Source organism: Epargyreus clarus, unplaced genomic scaffold (assembly GCF_041222505.1).
Source record: "Epargyreus clarus isolate Ecla_fem2 unplaced genomic scaffold, WU_Ecla_fem_2.2 ptg000029l, whole genome shotgun sequence".
NCBI lineage: Eukaryota > Metazoa > Arthropoda > Insecta > Lepidoptera > Hesperiidae > Epargyreus > Epargyreus clarus.
Window position 1 is genome coordinate 3,497,280 of NW_027332235.1, and position 25,781 is coordinate 3,523,060.

The following is a 25,781-nucleotide window of genomic DNA, read 5'->3' on the forward strand; positions in this document are numbered from 1 at the left end:
TCTCTCACTGATGTTAAAAAATTGTAAATGAGCCGTGTTTATGCCTTGTTTAATATTCCTGGAATGTAATGTATATTTATGTTTCTCTGATGTCGGTTATACATAACTGCTCGTAGCGTTAAGTTAGAACACCTACTATTATACATAAGTACATAGCCAAAACATACTAATATCACCTTAGCGTTCCTTTTAAAATTCAAAATATATTTTTTTAAAGTAGGTAGAGTTTTTACAGACGTCAATAAACTATCGCCACTTCGCAATGTGTTCTGTTTTGGAAAAGAAAGAAACTCCACAAAACACATCTTGTCAAAAAATTCAATGCAATGAAAACTGAAGCTTGTTTTTATAATATGGGAGTAGCAGACGGGCATACAGTTCACCTCATCGTAAGTGGCTGCTGCCGACCATGGACATCTGTAATGTCCAAATAGGATAAGTTATTCCTTTTTTTTTTCTTTTTTTGTCGAGGGGAAACCTTCAAAAGGTACCCGACAACGTGGGAGCGACGCCGAGTTATGTGGGATTTATACCGCACAACCCCGGTGCGGTAAAAACCCCCCCGGTGGCCGTCCTCTGCGCTGCGTTGAGGGCTCCGGGATCTCCAAAGGAACGCAACCGGAGTCCTCTTAGCGCGTTGCCCCGTCGGGCTCCGCCCAGGTGAGCTTGACGCTCGCCACACCATCTGGTACAATTGTACAATTGAAGTTATATTCTGAATCTATACGAACGAAGCCGCAAACACAGCTCGTACAAAATATAAATAATAATTCGTAAATTTACAGGTGTGTGGTAATTACACGGTGATTTGGCGCGACGATCTTCAAGGGCCTGACAGGGATCGATTGCCTCGGTATGAATGGTCCATTTTATTCACGACCCCAGCCCTTTCAGGTTGTATGTCTGCCTCACTCTACCCTTAATGCTACACACCACATTTGCAGCCAATTTTCAACACAATTTGTCCCACGATTTGATTAGGTCTTCGCTTTAACGTGACCACGACCACCTACCCTTAAACGGGTAGGTAGACAATTTTTTTAGTCCGTGAATTTTGTGTTTTGTTGCGTCATGATCTTGGTCATGATACTCATGATCAAAAAACTGTAATTAAAGTGTGATTTCACGTTCTCAGCTAGGGGTCTGGAATTCGGATACTGCGACCTGATTTTGCGAATTTATCAATGTCCATATTCGAAAAAGTACGTATGAAATAGTTATTTCATACTCACTTAAAATACCAAAAAAAAGATTGTTACAAATTAACTCACTACATTTATTGAAGAGAAAATCGTTTTTCAAATAATTGCCATGAAAATAGCTACAATATGAGTTCATTTGCTCTTGTTTTACGGAAAGTGTTACGATTAGGTATTATTATATTTCGTTGCGCTCCAATAACAATAAAACAAACGAGTCTTCTGCATTATCACTGTTACACTGATTAGAAACTTCTAAACACTATAACAGCTGGAAATATGTTTCTTTTTATAATATTGCAGTTGTAAACTTATTTAAACTGGGGTACTTACTGCAGCCATGGACATAACCAAGAACACCTTTTTGAAGGCTTTACTTGAAGTCTATCACAGATGAGTTGCCATTAGGACTAAGGCGGTCCCCTCATAGGTAACTCAGCCAACATCCACGCTTCTCCATCGTATACTATATATATTACTAAACAGATTAGTACATTACAATACGAGGACGAAAAATTTTTTTCTGACAAGTGTGAGTTTGCAGGCCGAGCCGCAGGCGAGGACTGCAATCACACGAGTCAGAAAAACATTTTTCGTCCGCGTGTTGTATAAAATTTTATATTACGGGGTCGGAAATGGGGGTTTTGCGCACGCGAAGCGTGCGTAAAACGTCCATTTACGCACGCCGTGATATAAAAATAATTTAAGTAAAAGTTAAAAAAAACTAAAGAGAGAATACTTTCAGATCCACCGCCACTTCGCAAGGTGTATAATGTAACATACCTACCTACACACAGTAGGTATTTATATATTTAGAATTTAATTGGAATTCCGAAATGTTAACACATTTTTAAAGTTTCAGTATCGGAAATAGTAATTGTGGCCGCCAGGTGGCGTGGATGTGTTTTTGTTTATATTGTAGGGCGAGAGCGGCAAATGTGTTTTAGATCAATCATCTCGAGAACTCGGAACTGTAGCACAGATTATACATGGTTTATATTATTATCTATGGCAACCACGCGCTGTACTGCCCATAAATAATATTTTTTTTATTCAAAAGCTATAGATATTTTCAGAGTAAAGAACTGAATTCTTAAATTAATTAATACAAGAGACAAGAAGCAGGCGAGCGTGCAGTCCACCTGATGGTAAGTGGCTACTGTCGCCTATGGGCATCTGTAATCAACCCTAGATAAGATTAGATTGCTACCTGAGGTCGCTCACATGCGCCTCTGCCCCTGAGGTCGCTCACATGCGCCTCTGCCCCTGAGGTCTAAGCTGGAATGCATCGGATAAGTCTGTACTTACCACTTACCACCAGACGGTCTGCATTATCATTAATTACTAAAATTACGTTATGTTTCATTTTTAGTCACATAACTAACGTTAATACCACACGTAAAATGTAAGGGACATATTACCTACGTAAAAAGTTTCAAATGTTTTAAATCTAATTAAAGCATTCCCTACACCTGCAGATGTCGAGAAAGCTGGGATTTGTTCCCGGTTTTTGTGCAACGAAACATCTGCATACGACGGAAACAGTTTTTGTGCACACCGCAAATCGAAGCCACTGGTTTCCGTTATAAATAGGTCAATAAGTCATGGCGTTCCTTTCTAAACCATAAACATTTTTTTTTACTTTTTAAACAAAATAGTGCAAAGTGACAGACGTCTAATGTAACTTTGTTTTTATTAAAACATCCTGTAATACTCGTATGTAGACTATTCCGGACGCTCAAATTAAAAAAAAACAGGTTCGAATTTAGGTTTATTTCTGGGTCTGGGTGTTTGTGTAATTGTCACAGTGTGTGTCCATGGCACTCACTGATACAAGAAATAATAGTGTGGGGCTGTGAGTGTAGAGAGCGTTCCAGTGTGTCAAATATACTATATGTAGCATCACTTGTGTGGGTAACTATTTATTTGATCAAATGGAAGCCTTACCAACCTAGGCTTCAGGTGTCAAAGAATGAAATAGAGTAATGTTAGAGTCAGCCATTCTTTTACATCGTCATTTTGTGTCACCAACACTTACATCATAATTTATAATAATCAGGTCATCAATTTTAGAAAAGTATAGGTATCATAATTAAACAAGATAGTAACAACGCTGTGAAATGCAACACTTTAAAAATAAAATGTAAATCTACACTGCAAAGATATCTAATTTCTATAAACAAATGTATAGGTCGATAAACACTTGTGATAAATATCTACCTACATAATTAATTTGTATTCATTTTAGCAATATCATGCATGCTTTGTCATATAATATAGGATGACCTATTTTTCGATATTATTGCCATACACCTCATTTTTATGCAAAATGGAAGTATATTATTTTATTCAAGTCATAGATTAGTAAAGATACTTCGCCGCCTTGAAATTGAATGAAGCCGCAAATGGCTTATTATAGTAAGTTCTTTTTTTGAATTCTTGACAAATAAAAACATTTTTAGAGAAAATTTACGAATAAATAACTAATACTGCGTAATTTACATATTAAATAAATAATTATTGCAAATATTTTAGGGACATTTTAGCACGGAGACGTGGCAAAACTTTTTTACGCAACTATTTCAATTCTCAAAACTGGGTACATTTTCTTGTTAGGAGTGAGTAATCTTTACTAATCTATGATTCAAGTATACTTATTAATGAACAACTAAAAATAGGTCAGCATCGTGTTGCATCTTGCATCTAATTAAAACGAAAGTGGTGATTGATGTAACTAACAGTAGAATTACAAACAATAAATGAAAAGCTACAGTCCGTTATCAAAGAGAAATACCAATAGAAAACGACAAATAATAATGTTATAATCAACGCATTACCTAACAAAATATAATAATGGAAAGCAGCCAAATCATTGTCTCATTATTTGTCAAGTTCAATAAAATCACTTTTTCACTGTGTTATTAAAACAACAATAATCTAATATAATTATTGCAAACGCAAGACATTGAAAGTCTATCCCTCAATGCCATTACCGAAATATCGGAAGGAAGCGAAACGCGCCAAACACGATTTTCCACACAACTCGCGCTTACCGGAAAGCGTGTCGCTTATTTCCCGCCATCCGGCGTCTCGACCAACCGAAATTTGGCGCCTAAACACCTCAAGCCAATAAAATGAATGGCCGCCATTTTCAACCAACCAGCGACGAGCCCGCGCTCTCGCCATCGCGTCGTTGTCATATCTCGAAAATTAGTACGCCAGTGCAGTGAACCCCGACGGCAAATTGATGATTTTCCGTGAAATAATAATACGAAAGTAAAGGGTAAGTTGTCTCATATTATTATTCTCGTAGACTAACAAAAAATCCACGCATTTTTATCAATTTTCACGTTCACATACGATTCATTACAGTTTTATTTCGCGTTTATTGTCTGTAAGTAAGAGTTTAATCAATAAACGCTTTGATTTAAAAATAATATAAAACTAACATAAAATTGCCTGAATTTATATTAAATTCAATGTTTTATAATACGTTCACAGTCAAGTTTACCAAAATAATCGTTCGTACAAAATATTCTAGTTACTTTTGTCAAGCAAAATGGCGGCGATGTTGTGTGCTATTAATATATTTTCTGTCTCATTCACACAATTTGGCCGTATGTTAGAGTAAAAGAGACAGATATGTTTCTGATAAGAAGTTTTGAGTATGCTGCACACGTAACTAGACACGTCTTCGTTCTTCGTAAACAAGTCCGAACGCAGTGTTGCCATGTGCATCGTTTTATTACTCCCACATTGTTGGGATTTTATTAAAATAAAATAATTATGATTTGGTTGGTATTTGAATTTTATACGTTTTATTATTAATGATATTTAATATTTATTAAGAATTGCTCATACACATTATTTATATATTCTAATATTTTAAGGTTAATATATTATATAGTAATGATTGAATCCTAATTACGTAATTTGAAAGTAACTAAATTGCGTCTTTTATAACTATGTATTTAATTTTTTAAATAAATTGTACCATTTCCTAAAATTCAAAGATCAAAAAATTATTTAAAACAATTATTGAGATTTAGTCCAATGAGATTTCTTATTTGTATATTTTTATTTTAAGTGTAATTATTGTTAAATTCCAATATTATTTTACTAAACTTACACCTTAAAAGTTGTAAATATTTTTACTTTTATTACCGTAGTTTAAATTTTATATTTAATTGTAAGGATACCGGATTTATATTTTCATTGTAATAGATGTTAAAAATAACTTAATTCTTAATTTCTTAACAGCATGTAAAATAATGATGAAAAATATATCATGGCTAAAATTACTAAATGATTGTTCGTGTTCAATCGTACTGTGATTACCTAGCTAACTATTAATAGCCTCAACTGATGACCAATTTAAGTGGTTGCATATTTAACAATGCAATTAAAACTTCATTGTATGGTAACATTAAATCACGCCACTGGAAATATTGTCACGAAATAATTTTAATGCTTGGCTTAATAACAGAGTATTTCATTTGTAAGATAACAAAAAATATAATAAACTCTTAATTACATTTAGTAATAGGTAGGTTGTATAATAATTTAATACCTAATTATTAATAGTCATACATATGACATATTCCACATTATTATAAATAATTTAGTAAACATATTTCTTTAGTTATAAATATACAAGATATAAATTACTTAATAACCTTTAAAAACCATTTAGTGTTTCGAAAAAACAACAATAAAAGGAGCATGTATAAAGGGCCGTAAGGGGACGCTGCTCGGCAAGTAGGAGGAGGTAGGTAGCGCCACACCGTGTCGAGTGGTGGAACTAACGGGGCTTGCGGCGTCGCTCCGACCGAGGGCAGCCCGAAGCGATCAAGCGACCCGCTCTCGGCTCACGCGCACCGCGGCCCGCGATCCACAACTCGATTTTTCAATTCAGTCGTCATTCGTACTCGCTTCGTGAGGACGTATTACGTCACGCGCGTGCGTCGTCGCGTCATATACGACTTGTTTACATTCACACTCGCTAAACTAACCACAATTAGTATTCTTATTGGTGCGTGATGAACCAAACATTAATACGTGTTACGAATCTACCGTTTTGTATCGCGCAAAAGAACTGAATATTGACCTTGTTTGTGATAGGTGAAAAGACGGTCGCGGATGCTATCAGGGAAGTGCGTTCGCGCCGTAGTCGACCGTGTTGGACTATTGCATTGAAGATGTCTGCGTTGAGTGTGAGGGCACCCGGCCTGCAAGCCACCGTGCTGGACACGAGGTCGTTGAGAGTGCGCGGGGTGACCACGCTCGACGGGGTGAGGAGGAACTTGTTCGGGTGCACGGATAGAGAGGAGAACAGGCGGTTCGCGGAGAGAGAGTTGGCGCGGCAGCTGGAGATAGACAGTCAGAAATGGGGATTCGATTTCGCTAACGAGAAGCCCTTGCCGGGCGCGCAGAGGTTTGCATGGCAACTGGTGCCCGCGTCCGCTGTCCCCGCCGCGCTCAGAAGGTCGCCGATCACCATAACCACACCCAAACCGAGCACAGGTTGCCCACAAGAAGCGAAGGTATCGAGTCCAGAAAGCAACAAGACGCAGAAGAGAATAACAGGTTAGTGTTTTTTACAACCATAATATTAGTGGTAGCGCGTACTACGCATTACGCACTTTTGATTGAATGAAATCGTATGAATAGGAATCGACGTACCATAGATTATAAATAAGCTAATTACCAATGTAAACATTGCGTTATCTGTGCAGTCGAACCAGACACTTTTGCGCGGGAGAGATAACCAAAATTTAGTATAATATTGTGTGTACATTTTACAATGTTCACAATTTGATTGTTTTATGTAAACATCAAAAGCAAATTATTTTAATGATACACAGTTTAAAGTCGCAGTTGCTATGATTCATACAAATATTATAAATATCAATTTAATGCAATCACAATAATTATTACTTTATCCTGCCCATGGCATAATTTGAAATAAATTAATTGTTTGCTTTAATAACAAAATATCTACATATTATATTTGACGAGTTACTTTATTCATTTTTTTGCCGATGCATTGAAGATTTATATATTTATAAGATGACTGGCATGTGATTGACTCTTTAACTCTTTATCTTGTGTAAGTCAGTGCCAAGAAAATACAGCGAGTCAAAAAGTCATTCTTCAAAAACACTGTCTTATATCTGCGTGCACTAACCCTTATTATTATAATGTATTATCTTACTTTACTAAATTGTTATACATTACGGTTAAGTATAACATGACCGTACAAAAATATCCTTAAAAGTTTGTCGTCTTATCAGGAACCCATTATGGAGACAATGTAACGATTGTATTAGTTAAAGTAAACTGTATATTCAAAATCATTCATCTTTGTATTTTTTCACTAGGTATTTAATGCAGTTTTCCAATATAAACATTTTGCATATATTAACGTACCCTTCTGGTAAAGTACTCAAATTCTTGTTAGACATTATTTAATTTTGTTCTGATTAAATTGCGGTATCAATATTAAATTGTAATAGTAATGGCGATAGGTAACAAAAATACCAATTGATCGCGTAACCGCTTGTAATAAACTTTCAAAAGGAAAATGCTGAATTCAATTGCAAAAATAGAATTAATTTACTGCGCACATAAGTACATTTTGTTTATCTGTAGAACCGAATAATATTTGTACATACTAGTACCTCTAAGGCAGCTCAAAAATTTTTTCTTAAAGGTAAAACTCATTTGTATTCGATTTAGGTCAGACTTATTGGTGTCTATTCAATTACTTAAAAAAGTAAACACATTTTTAATGAACTTTAAAGTCGTGAAATGCGCCAACAACTGCTATACAAAATGGCAGTAGGTATTTTGACGAATGCCTAGACGTACTGGCGTCTAGTTGTATAATAAATCGTGACTCGTGACTTCATACAAATGTTATACGGAGAACGCTGAGTACGTATATTTTCACATACTCGCCTTGACATAGAACGTAGTTGTTTCAGCTTCCTTCCTCAAACACGTAAATAAACAGTCATTGTTTGCAGTAACGGCTTTACTTAGAATTTCGTTGTTTTCGTCATGATTAATACGTTACTGGAAGGATTTCGTAATATTGTGGAATAATATAAAAATAATTATAGTTTAAAAACTAAAAACCACGATAAAATCGCACAAAGAAAATCGTTAATCCTCAAGTCTGACGATCCTGACGAGGAGAGTGGGATAAAATTATTAAAATCGTGTATTGTCATCGGTTCTTAATAATTGTTTAAACTTTTAAAATTAATCGGACCGTTCAAAGTGGGTAAAATCTAGTTCAAAGATTCCGTTACATACATACATACAACCCAAGCTAATAAAAGCTGATAAATAAAAGCGTGTTAAAAACCACCAAGTATATTATGTTAGTATACATTACTAAAAACATTGTGGATAACTTTAAAACATCCAAATTTTAATCGAATAATTTATTTATATTTCTTAAAACTCCACTTCACATGAAGTAATATTCATAGTTTTCTATACAACTCATTCATATATCAGTAATGTTTTCAATTAGTACTTCAGATTTGTTTCTTATCTAAAGCCGATGTTCTTATGTACAAAAGTGTAGTGTTCCATATATCAGGTATCAAGTCATAAATATTGCCACCTCCAACCTCATATGTCTACTAATAACGTATCAGATTACATCATTAACTGTTATATAAGCGATAAGAACGTATTCAACTCGCTCGAGACGTGTGCCGAATTAAGATTTAATTTATTAATAATTAAATTTACGTTCTAATTATATACAAACATTTTTTGTCTTATTCTTTACAAATAGCGATGCCACCCCTTCCGCATACGCCTGTAATTTCCTACTTAGTGACCTCCGTGCTAATATTTTTTGTCCATCGAGGTGTCAAAAACTTCATAAGGGTCCAAAGGAAGTTCTCATTAAATGATTTGGCGGTGTGTGATTAAAAATTAAGATGTAATACGTCTTTTCTTAGTTAATTTTAAACACAAGGGGATTTGGTAAAAAATGTGTTTAGGTGCTTATTAAATTGTTTTTGTGCTTCACAATAATTCTTCACAATAATAATGTTTTGCAAGGAATTGTTAGACGAGTGTCGTTGCGTTGTCGTTATACCAGTGTACGTTAAGCGAAGTGACCTAGATACACATTGTTTGTTTTGACACATTGCTCTACGCGAGAGCTACTCTGATGTGCTGACTGGCCTCCCACACTTGTCCCATTTTAGATTGCACATGTGTGGTTAATGTCGTAAAACGTTTGATAATAATAAAATACTATGTAAACAACTGCGTAGTAATTGTGATAAGATACCAAAACATTAGTATTTAATATATGAACATGACTTGGTTTTTTAATTTCTACATTCCAATGCGAAATACCAGCGAATACGACCTAAAATGATACGTTAATTCCATCAAAAATGCTTAATGCTATAAAAACTATAAGATCTATTAAATAAATTTAAAATTGTTTCAGTGTTGAATACAAATACTAACTGATTATTTCATTAGCGTAAGCTATAGTATCGCGCGTCCTTGTCGCACCCACACTACCGCACGTGACATTAGCAGTGCGCAGGCGCACGAGCGTCGACTGCTCCCGCGCTTAAGCAAAATGGCGTCGCTCTATCATTTTGCAGAGCGTATTTCTTTTTTATTGCGCTGTGTCTTTGATAACTAAACGATTGTGGTGATATTTTTGCTTTTAATGTAAATAATCCGCTCTCTGTAGAGTTATGAGGCTACATACATTTATTCTCTGAATCAATACTTATTTAGGAAACCATATTTGTAATTCTAGTTCATTTTAGGTAATAAATGTCAAGTCATTGTATAATCAATGTAAATTGAATGTCGAATAAGGTTATTGTGTGATTGAACATTTGCTTAATAGGACACCTTCTTTGCAGCGTTTTTTGTATTAATTAATTAAGAATTGAATACAAAGACTTTATTGTTATTCATAATTTATTTGCACAGTTGATATCCGTACAAATTCGATAAACGATCGATACTATAACGCTTATTCATTCAATTTCCTCCTACTATCAAATTTGTAGTATTTTGCGTCATTTGGGTGTTGTGCGATATTTGGTAAAAAAAGGTCTAATCAACTTGCTTTATTTGTTCTTTTTAGTCTAGTAACATATATTTGCCTAATTACGTTAATAAGGTTAAAGATTCGTCAAATAAAACAAATAATTACAAACTGACTGTAATAACTTCAAACAATATTTTCTCTGGTAAAAGTACTGCCATTTAGATTAAAATTAAATAAGAAATTAAAAAAAAATGTTTTAAAATATTCGTTTCTCGGGCATAACTCCCTAGGCCTAGTTTTAAGAGCCGGGTAATGTGTACTCAAATATTACTTCACAAGCACTTGAATAGACAGCTGGCATAAATATTAAAATCGTAGCGTACTATTTACTGCAGATGTAAATTCTAAGCGTTTCTAAGAGTTCTTCAAACACTTGAGGGTCATAGCTCATTGTCTGAAACTGACCAAGCGTACGAACGGAGTAGGGGGTCTAAGAAACAACCGGGTCACCCAATTTCTTACGTCCCTCCGGGTTCGATTCCGGCCGTAATTACACCTTTCCAATGTCGTTGAACTCTAATGTTTGCGCTCTTAGAAAATATAAGTGGACTTGACTGCATGGTGCCTAGTTGAACGTTTGGGATGGGATTAGAAATTGTTACAATGGAATAGAATCCGGTCAAGTAACATGACGTTTCCGTTGGAATTATTAGGCGAAGGGATATTGAGAAATTTAATACATCTTTGAATGCAATGCATTACAATTGTTCCAATTTGAGTTGCAATGGTCATTTAGATTAAGCCGGAAGTCCGTTACTATAATCAGTTGAAAGTTAAGTTATTAAAATTAATTGGCAAGACATTTGGTAGTGAAAGTGTAAGCAGTCAAGCTTACCTAATAAGTATAGGTATGTAACTTACCATTTTGTAAGTTAACAAAAAAATTTAACGCCTCGCGAAACGTATATCGGAACGTTTAAAGGAATTTACGCGATGTGTTTTTATTAGACTTTCTGTAGGCAATATTTTTAAAACTCTTATGAAATGTTGCACTTAATGTAAATTCGAAAGTAAAAAAATATTCGACAACATTTCGAATATTCTGCTTTGTAATAACCTAACCCGAAAATGAGAATGCCCGATCCCCAATAAACTTTATTAGCGAAAGTACACCCCTAACCCATAACTTATTACCCCGTGATTCATTGTAGTAACGACGCGTGCGCACCCTTTGTTACCGCACCCTCGCGGACACTGACTTCAACGGTCATATTGATTTTTTAACTGTCACTCTCCCCACACGCTTCCTGTAGTATCCGAGTTCTAACCATATTTTACGCGGTATTATTATTCTGGGCATTTACGGGTTAAATTAACCGTTTTATAAGAGAATATTGTTTTAATTTTTTTCTTCTTTCAAACTATTTTAACAGGTGTTGAGGAGACCTATTCTCCTTATAGCTCGATAGTTATTTTAATTTACTTTTAGATAATAAAGTTTAATAATATTAATTTGCAAGAAAAATACTTATTTTGTAAGTCGTAAAAAATATTTCCACACTCAGATACCATGTTATGTATTTTAAACTAAAAATAACAGAGTGATAAAAATCAAACATATGCAAGTTAAGCGATCTAATTAAACCAAATTCACAAATACACATCTCCTCCCACACCACATCCGTTAAAATTGCGAAACGAATATCCAAAAAAAGCTGTCATCACACGTGTTCGATTTCCAAATTTGAAATTCAGCCAGATAGGGGAACGGTAACGGTTTTACCGCATCTGCTCTACCCCCGCATGCGGTGCAATATTAATAGCACCCTCCAATGACCGGGGGATGCCATCATCTGTTACAATGCGGATCGGGTTTAGTGCAGGACAGCACGCAATTTTCTTTTAATATTTAAATTTCGAAAGTTTAATTGAACAATGAAAGAGACATTTTTTTATTACTCTTTTTAACGGTTACATCTCTATACCGTAATCCTTATATCTTTCCTTACCAATCCGCATTAGCGAAGAGTGGTGGAATTCTAAGGGCTTACATCACCCTTAGAAATTGATATATGTCTCAAGGAAGTATATTATGTTGTAGTCAGCGCTGGCTGTGTGTGACTGTAGTAAAAGAATATGACAGACGCTACTTCCTATCCATTGCATTGAGTCACTTAGTTTCTACGACATCCATGATAACTAAAAAAGAATGGTAATGGTATTATTCCAGACTGATTAATTCCTTACAAAAATTGTAACAATTGATTTATCTACTTCATCAATGTCTGCCTGCAATTTCCATTACTTTTTGTGATCACGATGGGTCACGAACGCTCACCTTCGACTAGCGAAGATTTTTTATCCTTTTTTGGCACCAAAAATAAACATTGATTTATAATTATATGCATTTTACAAACTCGTTTCTGCACGGGCTATCAATACGATTAGTATTCATTATGTTACCTAGTGAGTCGTTTATAATCGTGTAGTAAAAAATATCGCTATATAAATCTAAATACGGCCTGTTGTTATCGGAATTGCATTGACAAGCAATTAAAATGACAGATGGACTGCTTTTGAAGGTGTATCGAACTTCAAAAAGTCGAAAAAATATGTGTTGGTACATAAAAAGTCCCTTAGTTATATAAGACAATTATTTTGCTCGAATTTTTCGCCCGTAAGAATACGGCAGACAGCTCAGTAGATTTCTATAGATAGTAGGTGGGTACTATTCTCATTGTATCCTCTTCCCAAGGTTGTCTGGGAGCGATAAGGGCCTTGTTCTGTATTAAATTATGAATCATTGGTGATGATGCAATTTGTTCTGATTTAGAAGCATTTATAGCCCTTTAACAAATTGCAAGCGATCTTCCAAGTTAAGCATTAAGTTAATAATGTTCCATGAACACTTTTATGTCAATTTTCAAAAATACATTGTTAGTTATAATCACCAAACAATCGGTAGTGCACCGTAGTCCCAACATCTCGAAAGACTACAGCAAATGGACATTAGTAAATAAAGCTCGCAATAAAGCTTAATTGACTAATTGTGTCGATTCGTCGTGTTCCGTTTCATATACCTTTGTATATCTAAAGTCATGTGAGAAGGTAAATTGAAACTGATGTGCAGTGTTACTAATAGATACAAATATGACGACTTTAATTGAACTCAATTTACATTTGATTGCATTGATCATTTGCATTTTAGGGTTCCGCGCAAAAACAAAAAAAACAACCTCACGGGATCACACTTGCGACTGTCCTTGCATATATCACAGTCAATTTGTTCCGAAATTATTAGACCAAAGAAGCTTCAATTCAAATCTTTTTCTGTGTTCCGTTTTGAGGGAGACATACTTTCCCGAGGCGTTCCAGCTTAGTCCTCAGGGGTAGCGGGGCATCTAAGGCCGACCTCAGGTAGGAATATCTAATCCTATCTGGGAATCATTACAAATGTCCATGAGCAGCAGTAGCCACTTACCATCAGGTGGACTGCATGCTCGTCTGCTACTTCTATATTATATAAAAAAACAGAACAGAGTTTACTATTTCCAGTGGATGCAATTAAATAAAGTACATACAAACACCTGCTTCACCCTTACATACAAACCATTAGAGACTAAACCAATGTTTACTTAATGTCCAGTACCCATTAGAGTAATTACGCGCCAACGACAGGTAGTCCTGCTAATGCAGAAATGTAATTGTAGGCCGACATTTCTCACGAGGCACCTCACGTGTGAACCTACCCTAAGGAAGGTAAGATATGGTTCAGTGCGCCCAACGAACTCTAACGAACAGGATAAAAAATTGACTTTCACAGGCTTTTGCTTGCGAGCAAAAACAATTACCATACCAACTGATGAGTGATTGTGTGATTTGAACGTAGTTATTGACAAGAATTTGCTGTCAGTGACGCAAGATTCTTGTACGAATAATTTACAGAGCACGTAAGAAGTCTTGTATTTCGGATAAAATTTAATGTTTTTGATGTAAAAGATACTACTTTTACATCAAAAACATTAAGAGTTGTGGCGTTAAACCCAAAACTAATATGACAAATTCGGTCGCTTAACAATTACCACAAAACTGTGCATCCAGAGTACAGTTACCCATCATTGTAGTGCATCGAAACACGTAACATGTCCATTTATCTAACGGATTCAGTAATTGTACGAGATATACGAGACCGAAAACTTGAGATGTGTGTGGGGATAGACGCGCACTTTCTAATTTACGTACGAAAGTGCCTTCAACGCATACACTGCGTTCATGCAATGAAAGTGGCGAAAGAAAATCTGCGGAATAATGCAGAACCTTTTTAAAATACTTCTCTGTATTGTGTTGAGGTATTAGAATGCAACAGACTTTGAATTCGTCATTCGTAAGGTCGGGGAAGAATTCATTATCGTTTGAAGAACTTCGAAGTTATTAACGGAAGCGGAATAATTTTATAAATAAGAAATACCAGCTAAAATTGCAATAAAATGCAAATATTACTCAATAAAAAAATACAATCGCAACTCGGATAATTAGAGGCGGAATGGAAACAATAAAATTGAAACGTTTACGTTTACAGCCTGCAATAAAACCAAAGGTAATTAATATGATTGAAAATTGCATGCCTCAATCTTATCACGATCGAAATTCTATGAAATTATCTTGACCCCTACTTTAGCCGGTTGCACCTCAATAATTGTTGCTTACGAAATACGGTTCCACCCTCCAAGACTTGTAATTATGGCGTCGGTGCCATAAAAACAGCTGATAAGGTACGTCTGTTACGGACAGTGAGTCCTTGGTTTTTCTATGGGAAAGCTCGGTCCCACGGAGCGTTAAATCTGAGATTCATTCCTGTTTGGAAGCCCAGTGAAAGTTTGACTTTTGCTTTCAACGGAAACATTGCAAGTTAAGCTCGGGGATAACTTTCGATACGACATCGTTCGACAAAAAGCTTGGCAATATTATATCTTGTTGAGGCTAGCCTCAATGCCTATACTCAGCTATACTAGTATTAGGCTAATATTATAAACACTAAATTTTGTTTGATAAATAAATGTTTGTTACACTTCAATGCGAAAACTATTGACCTGATTTGAATAAAATTTTGCACACAAATACTTTATGGCTTGGATACATCTGATATTCTATGTCATGGTAAGCGAGTCTCACGTAAACGAAACAACGGGCAAAAATCATAGATTAGTAAAGATTACTCACTCCTACCAAGAAAATGTACCCAGTTTTGAGAATTGAAATAGTTGCGTAAAAAAGTTTTGCCACGTCTCCGTGCTAAAATGTCCCTAAAATATTTGAAATAATTAATTATTTACTATGTAAATTACGCAGTATTAGTTATTTATTCCTAAATTATCTCTAAATATGTTTTTATTTATCAAGAATTCAAAAAAATAACTTAGGCGGCGAAGTATCACCAATCTATGTCAAAAATGAATATTCCAGAATCACTCAGTACAAATTTTAATTTTAATTTTTTACCCCGCAAAAGTGAACTGAATTCTTTTTTTTTGTTGAGTTAAAGTGATAATTGCAATGCATAATATAAACATTGGGAGATCGATATCCCAGTTACAAACGATAGTTTTATAAATAAAACCACCGTTATACGAATGGTCCAAAACACAGTTCAATTAAACAAAACGGTATTGGGGCTACCGAATCAATTTGTCGTTTATCCCGTTCCCATGACGGTTGGTTTATACAAACAGCATTTAGCGATATCTATAATTTTTCAATAATAAGCCCAATAGATAGGTTTCGGGGTAGATAGTTGACGATATCAGCGCCCTATCACCCTCGTTAAGCGTTTTCCCATGGTCAGTACTCAGTACACGTGTGTTTGGGATCGGTATACCGTTCCGGTTCATAGAGTTTACCGGTCTTGTTAATTATATTCGTTAATTGGAAGCTCATACGTTTAGGAAATCGATATGGGAAATGCACATACGTTCGCTTATAATCATTAACGGACATTATGCTAAGCAAGTTAGAATGGCCAAAATATGATTAGAATCTTCTCAGTTTTAATATTTCTTACAATTTTATTTAACTGACTACCAAAAAGGGTTATCTATTCGTCGCGTATATTTTTTTTGTTTTCTCGAGTTATTTTGTGACTTATTTCTTTTATAACAATAAGGACCGTTACCTCAGGCTGAAGGTACCAGGTCAAACTCTGCGCTACATTTAACTTTCCGTCTGATGAAATAAATTCCAAAAAAAACTTTAATTTATCTTTCAACCTAAATTTGCCTGCATTGTAGTTACTATTAATCTAGAACTTCAATAATCTCGAATTATCTTTAACGCCCTCAACGATACATAAGTTCAAGTCAGAGCTTCAAACTCGTATTAGTCTAATATCGTCCTAGCTTCAAACAGGATCGTTGAGGGAATAATACCACCCGCTACAACCCTCCGGTTCCGTCGGTTAACTCCGGTGTCCGTGATCCCGTGAAACAAAACGAGGGGGATTTTTTCTTGCACCAACCACTTCCCATTTTGCACCGGATCTATAAATATTCACAAGTCGTGTGAATTTGACCTATCTGAACTAGTTATCGGTTACAATACACTATAGTAGGCAATCGAAAGTGAATTCTCTTATAGATCTGAGCGGTTCGTACGCAATAATCGAATTAACATATTATAGCAGGTCCTAATATTTTTACTGCACTCTACTAAAATTTTAGTGTATGTAACTTCAATATAGCTTCCTAAGGTGCGAGCTTCTTACCAAAATAACAAAGTAATAAAAATCCTTACTACCTAAATATTATTCGTTAGTCTCTCAAAGTAATGTAATATGACATTACTTTGAGAGACCAATACATGCGAACCAATAATATTTTAATGTGGTGTAGAATAATGTGGTGTTTATTATAATGAGTAATTTTACAATGGGATTAATCACTGTACTGTACTGTAAAATCACTCATTAATGGGATTAATGAGTGATTTTACAATGGGAAATATGCCACGACACATAAATTTCAATCAGTATAACAATTTAGTAGTATTCATTAATTTTTACACACGTCGTGCCTTCATTCTTTCATAACCGTTTCCTGTAAAAATTGGAACAAATCTAGAACATAACAAACAAAAACAAAATAAACCTATTGTGAAAACATTTACTCGAATTTCACACCAACTCTATTTTCGACAAATACATCAATCACATTCCATTATTTTCAATTTACAACGCGCTTCGTTATTGTTTTAAATGGAACGCGTCAATTTTAATTTAGGAGCGCGTCGGATTTTTTTCTGACAGCTGTCCGAGAATAAATGCATCGCTGTGAAAAAATCCATTGTCTACACACACGCACACACACGAGTCCAATAAATATCGAAGCTTGTATTACGTTTCGGATTGCAAATTTAAATAAAAACCGTATAGTTCCATGTAGTGCGCAGGATAAGTTGCGATGTTAAGTTTTTAGTGTACAAAAGTAACGGTCAGTCCGAACCGACGTGGCCTCTCTCTGCCCGTTAAATCGCGAACCAAAAAAACAATTGGCATGACGATGCAAACTTTCTAAAATTCGTAACGGATTAAAACTTGTGCTGCGGTTTCGTTACAAAACTGAACGTAGATTGTTTACTTTCGTTGACAAATATGCACCCACGTGTCGGTTCGGTCAGTGCGACAAGTCGGAAGTCGTATTAACGACTTATCGTGGGAAAGGGACCACAATTATGTCGCAAGGACTCCTAAGTGCCTTCGAATGTGTGATAATGGTTGGTAAACTTTACTTTTTAGGCGTCTAATGACAGATACAGTGCATTCCCATGACTGGAGGTTTGTCCTTATTATTTACCGGCATATTATTGACTGAGGCCGACCGCTACTAGATGTAATTTCATCGGCATACGTAAATGAAACAAGCGGATTGCAGCTCAGCCACAAATCTAGGTCTACGCAAATAGTTGCTCGCAATTGATACTTAACGCGCGTGGGATTCAATTCAGTACTAGTTATACTTTTCAATTCTTGCATAAAATCTATTTTTAACATAACCAACATTCCTCGTAACTTTAAGAAGAAACATTTTGAATTTTTTCTTTGCGATTATTCTTCAAGCATCTTGGATCTTCTTGCATCCATAAGCCGTATTTCTTTTTTTATAATAAGGTACATAGAATTCACCTGGTTATTGTCAGCTTTATAACCCACCTAAAGATAAATACAAATGGCGATATTTCTACCTTGAGGAAATCAAAGTCACATTAAGAATAGGCGTGGTAGTGGCGCCGCCATACTAGACCCACAATACTTAGTTCCAACATCCATTAACCCATATATTTAAGTGCTTCAGACACTGTCCGACTCAAGACATAACAGAGATGACTGTTTTGTTAAGAACTCAACAAATATTCAGAAAAGCTTGAGTAAAATAACATTTCTTTTAAAGCGTTCTAAAATTTCGTTACATTAACATTCGCATCACCAAGTTTTTTTATTTTTATTGTAAGAATGCACTCTTATGACACGGAGATGTCGTACACATATAATTAATCTCGGCTCATTAATAAAACATGTTTTTGGGACATCTCGTATTTCCATCATTATGTAAATCAACTCTTTGAAATGTTGTCACCCGAGAGAAGGGCGTGAAAATACTTGATGTATTGCTTCATTATTCGGTCAATACAAATGTCCAGGGTGTATTTATAAATCAAGTGACACCAACACATTAGTTATTCTGATATCCACTTCAATTGAAATGAGGACAACGGCCACTCAAGACGCGGTTGGATTAGCCTCTCGATTCGTATATTTTAATGCATTTCTTTATTCAATAATGCATTTCTTTCATTGTTATTTCAATCCAATATTCCCGACTGTTAAAGGTGTTGGAATCTTTGTATTCTTTGATTTATATCAGGTGTTGCACCGTTGTTTGGTACTTCATCACAGCATAATCGTCGGTCCTTAGTTTTGACCTAAACAAATGTTAAACTGTGAGCTCTAAACTAGTAAAACTAATTCCAAACGAAATATGCAAACAGATGCTCAATTTATCGACAGGCCCTTGAGACCAAAGTGTTTGTACGAGTATATTTGTACAAGAACCTAGCAAGCAGTACGTGATATGAATAAGCGTCGGCTTAACTTAATGTGTAGGAGTTGGGTTACGGCAAACTACGACGCTTTTCAAGGTTGCTTTCGAAATGACGTTTAGAGAGGTAAAAATCTCTTAAACCGGTACATTACGAAATTGTATTTTACTCTTATACTACCAGTATTTCTGCCGGAATTTCAAACGTAAACATTGCGTTATTTTAAAAGCATTGTCAACTCAGTGATGGTCACTTGAGTGTATTTTAACCCTCTATTGTCGACACCGCTGCCAAAGAACACGTGTGAACTTTAACTCTTGGTCTCCACATTCCACTATCAATCTAACACTTCATTCTTCGCGACAATTCAACTGTCACAAATGTCCCGGGTCCCAAAGTGATGGATAGATGCAAATGAATAGTTATGGTAATACCAAATTGATATGTTAATGTATAATCATTATTGAGTCGAGTACAACTGAATAAATAGTAATGATCGTCTTAGTTTCACACATTCGAATGTGTTAATAATGCCTTGGTCTTGTTGTTTTTCTTTTTCTTTTGTTGAAATGTTGTATGTTGTTGAATATATTTTTATTTTATTTTCATTTACGTATTGGAATTGGTAAAATATATCTATTAACAAAGTATTTCAATTCTATTATGTTTTTTTTTGTGATAATTTTATTTAACAATTTTTAAGTTTAGAAACTTTTTTTTATAATTTTTTTAACACATCATATTGCTTACTCATACGAATTTAAGTAGTTCTGTTCTATTTGCCATTGGATTTGCCAAAAGATGTCAGATGGACTGCTAACCTATTTGCTACTCATAAAAAACATTACCACGCAAATTCATATAAAAACATTCCCGCTATGTAATGAAGATGTTTTTCACATGGCTTTGTATAAACAACCCAGATTCAAAGCGAATGTGTACACTAATTACTGGACTGAGCAAATATTTTGCACCATATCATATCACACTATATTGTATCTGTAAATATGGGCGTAGGAATTAGGCTTTTTTGTAAAACATTCAATCTTCATGAAGACTTCTAAACTAACAAACCTTTTGACCCGTCCAGCGTGTGACATAATTTTTTGATTGATAACGAAATACCATACGCTTATTATTATGTGGGACGTGACTTAAAATGTCTTTGAAAATTGAAATCTCTTTTGAAATCTTAAAAAAGCAAAGAATAACCCTTCACATTCAGACCGCTACAATAAAAATAGAGTATTGTCGAGAAAAATTAATATTTCATTCCATTCGACTATTCAGAGATTAGAGATATGGCGTTTGGATCTAAATTTTAGATCGCTTCTTATATTTGAATGGGGTTGTATAATGGAGCTAATTGTGTGTGAACGAATGCTTATAAGCCGAGAAATATGAATATTGATTATGTTGATTAGGCCCATGGAATTGGAAACCAAATACGGTCAAGTACAATGTAGGTTCAGGGACTAGCGTATCTACCGCATTGTTTATCTATGTATATCAAGTCGTTCAAACTAACGAACTGTTCCAATGATATGTAAATGATTTTCGTAATATTTTTTTCCATTATTTAGACATTTAAATAGGTCACGATTGAATTCAACTCTAAAGTCATATTTTCTTAATAATTTAAATTCTCTATTCTTCTCTAGGAAAAATCATTATTATTACAGGTAACATACCTGTATGTAAAGATTTAATTTTTGGCATTTATTTTTTCTAATTATTAGGGTAGAACATAAACTATATTCTTGACATAAGTGACGTCACAATAGGCACATCTTTTTCCAATATTAACTCCGGAAACAAACAAACATTTATACTCAATTTCTACTTTTGTATTATGCAAATAAACAAACACGGAGACTCTACAACTAATTTATTAGTGAACATTTGAAATAACCATCAATATTCAAGTTATTTTCTTCTAAGTCGTAATCTTCCAAGTACATTCCTAACTCGTTTCGCCAGTTACAAAAAACGAGACCATGTCCCAAGTAGGAAACCAGAACATATACTCATAAACCATGGTGCCGTTAACTGAGGCCCTATAGGGTTACCTATGCTAACGGTATGTCGACAGCAGGATGTTATGTTGGTTCCAGGAAGTGTTGTAAATACTTCATATGATGCTTATGAAAAGTATGGTGGAAGTACGAGTAGTTGCGGAATCAACGCCTGTCCGCTGAGGTCAATGCATTCGACTTCAGATAGAGCTGTTTCTACCTGAAGTCGAATGGTTGTAGTGACTTCACATCACGTAAACTGTATTTTACGTACTTCTGTCATGAAAAATGAAGTATGTTTTTCTTTTTATTTTTTATAATATAGGTACTTATAAAGTAAACCGAGAATTATAGTAAAAATGTTAATGATGCTTTTTACAAAAAACATATTTTTTATTGTTTATGTTAATAAAATTAATTAAACGCATTATGGCAACTAATTACTTAGATGAAGTATATTTTAAAATCGTAATTTGATTTGCTGTGTTATGGTTAGGTTTGTATTTTTTAGTTTCTAATGAAAAAATATTTAAAAAAAATCCTAATTTTTATGTAACACATTTTCACTCTACGTTTGTCACTACGGATCTTGCTGGCAGTTAGCCAAACTTTGCCAGCCTTGAAGACTTCCACCGAATCGTCTCTAAAACGTCACAGTAGATACAGCGGATAAAACAATAAAATAAATTAAAAACAAACAAAAAAAAAAACAATTTCGCCCAATGTTAGATTCGCGAGTCAGCGGCCTGTCTTCGCGGCGCCGGCGCATCGGGGTCATCGAACCGACGCCACTCGTGTTATTGAACGTACAGTCAACATCGAAAGTGGTGACCATCCACTAAACAAAGAAAAAATATTGCCTTTCCCTGACAAATCTACCGAAGCCTACCTACGGCCTGGAGAGTTCCCATCTTATCATGAATGACATTATCACCCGGTTTGATAGAAAGTGAAGTGGATTTGGTAAACATCGCGAATGTTGTCACCTACATACGTAACTGTGTATGGAACTCAAATTATTATAGTCAATAGGCCACATAAATTCTGTTTAGAGTTAAAGTCTTAAGTCTTGACGTCCACTTTCTTATAACTATAGCTGGAAATATATATTTTTTGCGTTTATTGAATGTGGTGACATTAAACATTGAACATCGTTACATTAGATTACAGCAAAATATAATAATTTGAAAATTTCCGGGAAAACACACATGCGTCCATTTAATAACAGATTTCCTCCTCATTTGACTACTTAGTTTCGCGTTTTACCGGTAATATTATAATGACACATTATTACAATATTATCCTATTTAGATTAATCGATATCTATATTCACTAACGTCTCACACTGCATGTAACTAACATTAGACGTTAGAAAACTACTTCAGGATATGGAATATCCTGACTTCAGTCTGTTATTTTGTAAATTATAACTATTGCTGTAATATAATTGAAACGTCATAAGGCTGATGGCCTTATGACGTTTCAATTATATTATATACCGACGCGTTCTTACTCCTGAGAACTTACCACTGCCTTCATAATATGTCATATTAAACAACTGTACCCTTAGTGTGAGTTTTTATGTTATTACAAAAATGACTGTTTTTGTATTTGTTTACGTATTTGAACTGATAAGAAATCTATGGGAAACACGTAAACAAAAAATACAAAAACATACATTTTTATAAAAACTCATACTAAGGGTACTGATTGAATTAACTATACAAAAACAAACTTTTCATGTCATCGGTACAACGGGTGAATAAAGCATACCAACCACTGTCAGGCATGTTATTACCACACACTGTATTTAAGGCTTCACTTTAATTAAGTACCTATCGAGTGATTACAGCGAAAATAGACAAATGGAAATCGAGTTACTGGTTGTACTGGTACAAAAATGTTAATGTTGGCTTGTTTGTATGTAACCATGCGTCGAAAAATCCTTAAAGACCATATTTTGCGTCCATACGAACAACAATTGCTTTATTATGAACTGACAAATTACTATACAACTCATCTGGTGTCAAGTGATCTCCGCTCCGTAGACATCTGTAACCAACTCTTAATTAAACAGCAGTCGAAATTAAGATTGATTAAGTTTGAACCCGTATTAATCGAATTTAAGTGTCAATATCACCCTAATTTACTTACATGTCCCCACTAACCTTTGTCTAACTGGATGTTTCTGTATTTGTCTTCATGGTTTATGACGTCACAAACTCCTAGTGTGGGGCAATGTAGAAAGTGTTTACCAAACAAACCAAATAAACATTTCATTGAACTTGATTAAACATTCAATTTCACGCACAATAGTCGCCATTAGCTATTGTTGGTCGCTTCCAACATAAGAACTTAAGGTACAAGCCGTGTTTGTGTTGTGTACAAAGCAGTGTCAAAACATATGTGCGTGCCTTAAGCGGACGGTAGCACAATTAACGGTACTATGACAGCGCTTTTCGCGAGGCTATTCTGAGTTCAAATACGTGCGCGTACGCATTCAACTGTACCTCATACCTACCTATTAACTAGAATTACATGTACATTGAACTGGATACTATTTATTTTTTGTCCAAATGCGAAATAATTATTTTTTGTTAGTAATTTAGAACGACTTAACAAAGGTACTACACTCTTATACGATTCGTGCAGAATGAGTCCTAAATATGTTTTTTAATAATTGTTTGATGCCCGTAATGTAGAGGACATTACGGGCAACAAACATTACATAAACATAAATATTGCAATAAATATAAAAAAGAAACAATTATTCAGAAATCACAAAAAACTTTAAGTGTGTATTTTTTTTTATTTATTTAAATTACGGACAGTGCTCATCTTCAAAATAATAAACATATGTCGTTTGCAACTAACACAATATTATGTTATCAAATACACGCACACACAGACACTTACAGTTAATAGCTAGTTTATCCTCAAAACGTAGGCGTCGAGGTAACTGAACTTAAAAGTTACTTTGTTTACTTAGCAACTCATGCAAATTGCATCGCAATTCATTGTCGTCGGTTGCTACCGATAACGTGAATGGTATTATCTATGATATCATTATCGCACACCTATGCATACACACGTGCGTTATGTAACTAGGTTACGCTCGCGACTTTGTTCGAGTTTTAGTATTTAAACTGACCGGTTATTATTGATATCTGTCGCGATTTGATTAAAATAAAGATTTAGGTTAGGTTGTCTTTTTAGTATTACTACTGCCTGTAAAAAATATCCAAGTTAAATATTTTGGTACTGTTTGCATTTAATATTGTCTATATACTTCTTGAATGTCTGTCACAACGAGACACATCTAGTGCAAGAGACCACTCTAAATTGACCCCTTCTTTTATACATATTTCTTTGTAATGCAAGTTCTTTTGTATCTGGATCTCTGAATCACACACATAAAACCAGCTTAAGTTCTTAATATATTTTTTGCGTGATTCCCGAACAAACAGACAAACAAACTTAAAGTACAGATACGCTGGAAATGTGCAAGGCAATAACCGCAATGCCCGAAATTGACGTCACAATGGAGAGTTTACAAACAAACAGCCCGTCTCTTTCCGTGAGCGTATATATGAACGAGATAGCCACCAGTAAGCAATATGGAAGAGGACGTCGTTCGATTAAGGTTATTCACCTTGGATGTTTCGGATGAAAATTTTTAAGCAATTTTCTTAGACAATTTGGCACTACGACATGCTGAGAGTTTCAGAACAATGGTCATTGTGATTAATGATGTGCCGAGTCGGCCATTTTTGGTATTCGAGTACTTTAGTACTCATATAAAAAAGAATCCAAAGTATTCACAAAGTACTCGAGTACTTTGCACAACATAGTCCAATAGCACGGAAGAGCAAAAAAAAAACGCCACTCACTACACAAAATTAATCAAGTTTTTACTTGTACGAGTAGTAGTTGTAGTGTACGAGTATCGTCAGTATTCGAGTATTACTGGTACTCGAGTATGCGAGTTTATGTAAGTACTCGAGTCGACCTGACTCGGCACATCTCTAATTGTGATCAGACTGGGTAATAATGGATTGTTAGTCTGAAAAATTCTAATTGGATTTTTTGTGGTTTATCAAGTTAGGTCATTGTTTATGGAATTTTTTATTTTTAATGTTTGTGTATAATTAATTTAAATAGAAATAGAATGCAAATATAAATAAGATTTAAAGGCTTATAATTATAATTAAATGGCGTCTATTTTTCAAATATATTTAGACCGTGACGATTTATTACGTCAGATATTTTATTTTTAAAATTTAACAGTATGTTAATCATATCCATATTTTGTATATGGCCCGTCACTATCGATTCGATCTTTTCCAGCCAGATGGACATCATAGTCAATAAATTTACATTTTCAATATATTATTTTCTCCTCCACCCGCGGGCTAAGCAAATCTTTTCGCA

General features: G+C 34.8%; 1 protein-coding gene across 2 annotated transcripts in view; it reads left to right on the forward strand.

Moving 5' to 3' along the window:
• Positions 1-4,338: 4,338 nt before the first annotated feature.
• LOC140754209 (uncharacterized) overlaps positions 4,339-25,781 on the forward strand; it is a 57,542-nt gene continuing 36,099 nt past the window's right edge. Inside the window, exons 1-2 of one of the 2 annotated variants that reach the window (XM_073089153.1) lie at positions 4,339-4,482; positions 6,321-6,785. In XM_073089153.1, the coding sequence (XP_072945254.1) occupies positions 6,398-6,785 (388 nt within the window). In that variant the 5' untranslated portion in view covers positions 4,339-4,482; positions 6,321-6,397. Of the gene's footprint in view, positions 4,483-6,032; positions 6,786-25,781 lie in introns of those variants that run through there. The other variant, XM_073089152.1, reaches the window with a different exon arrangement.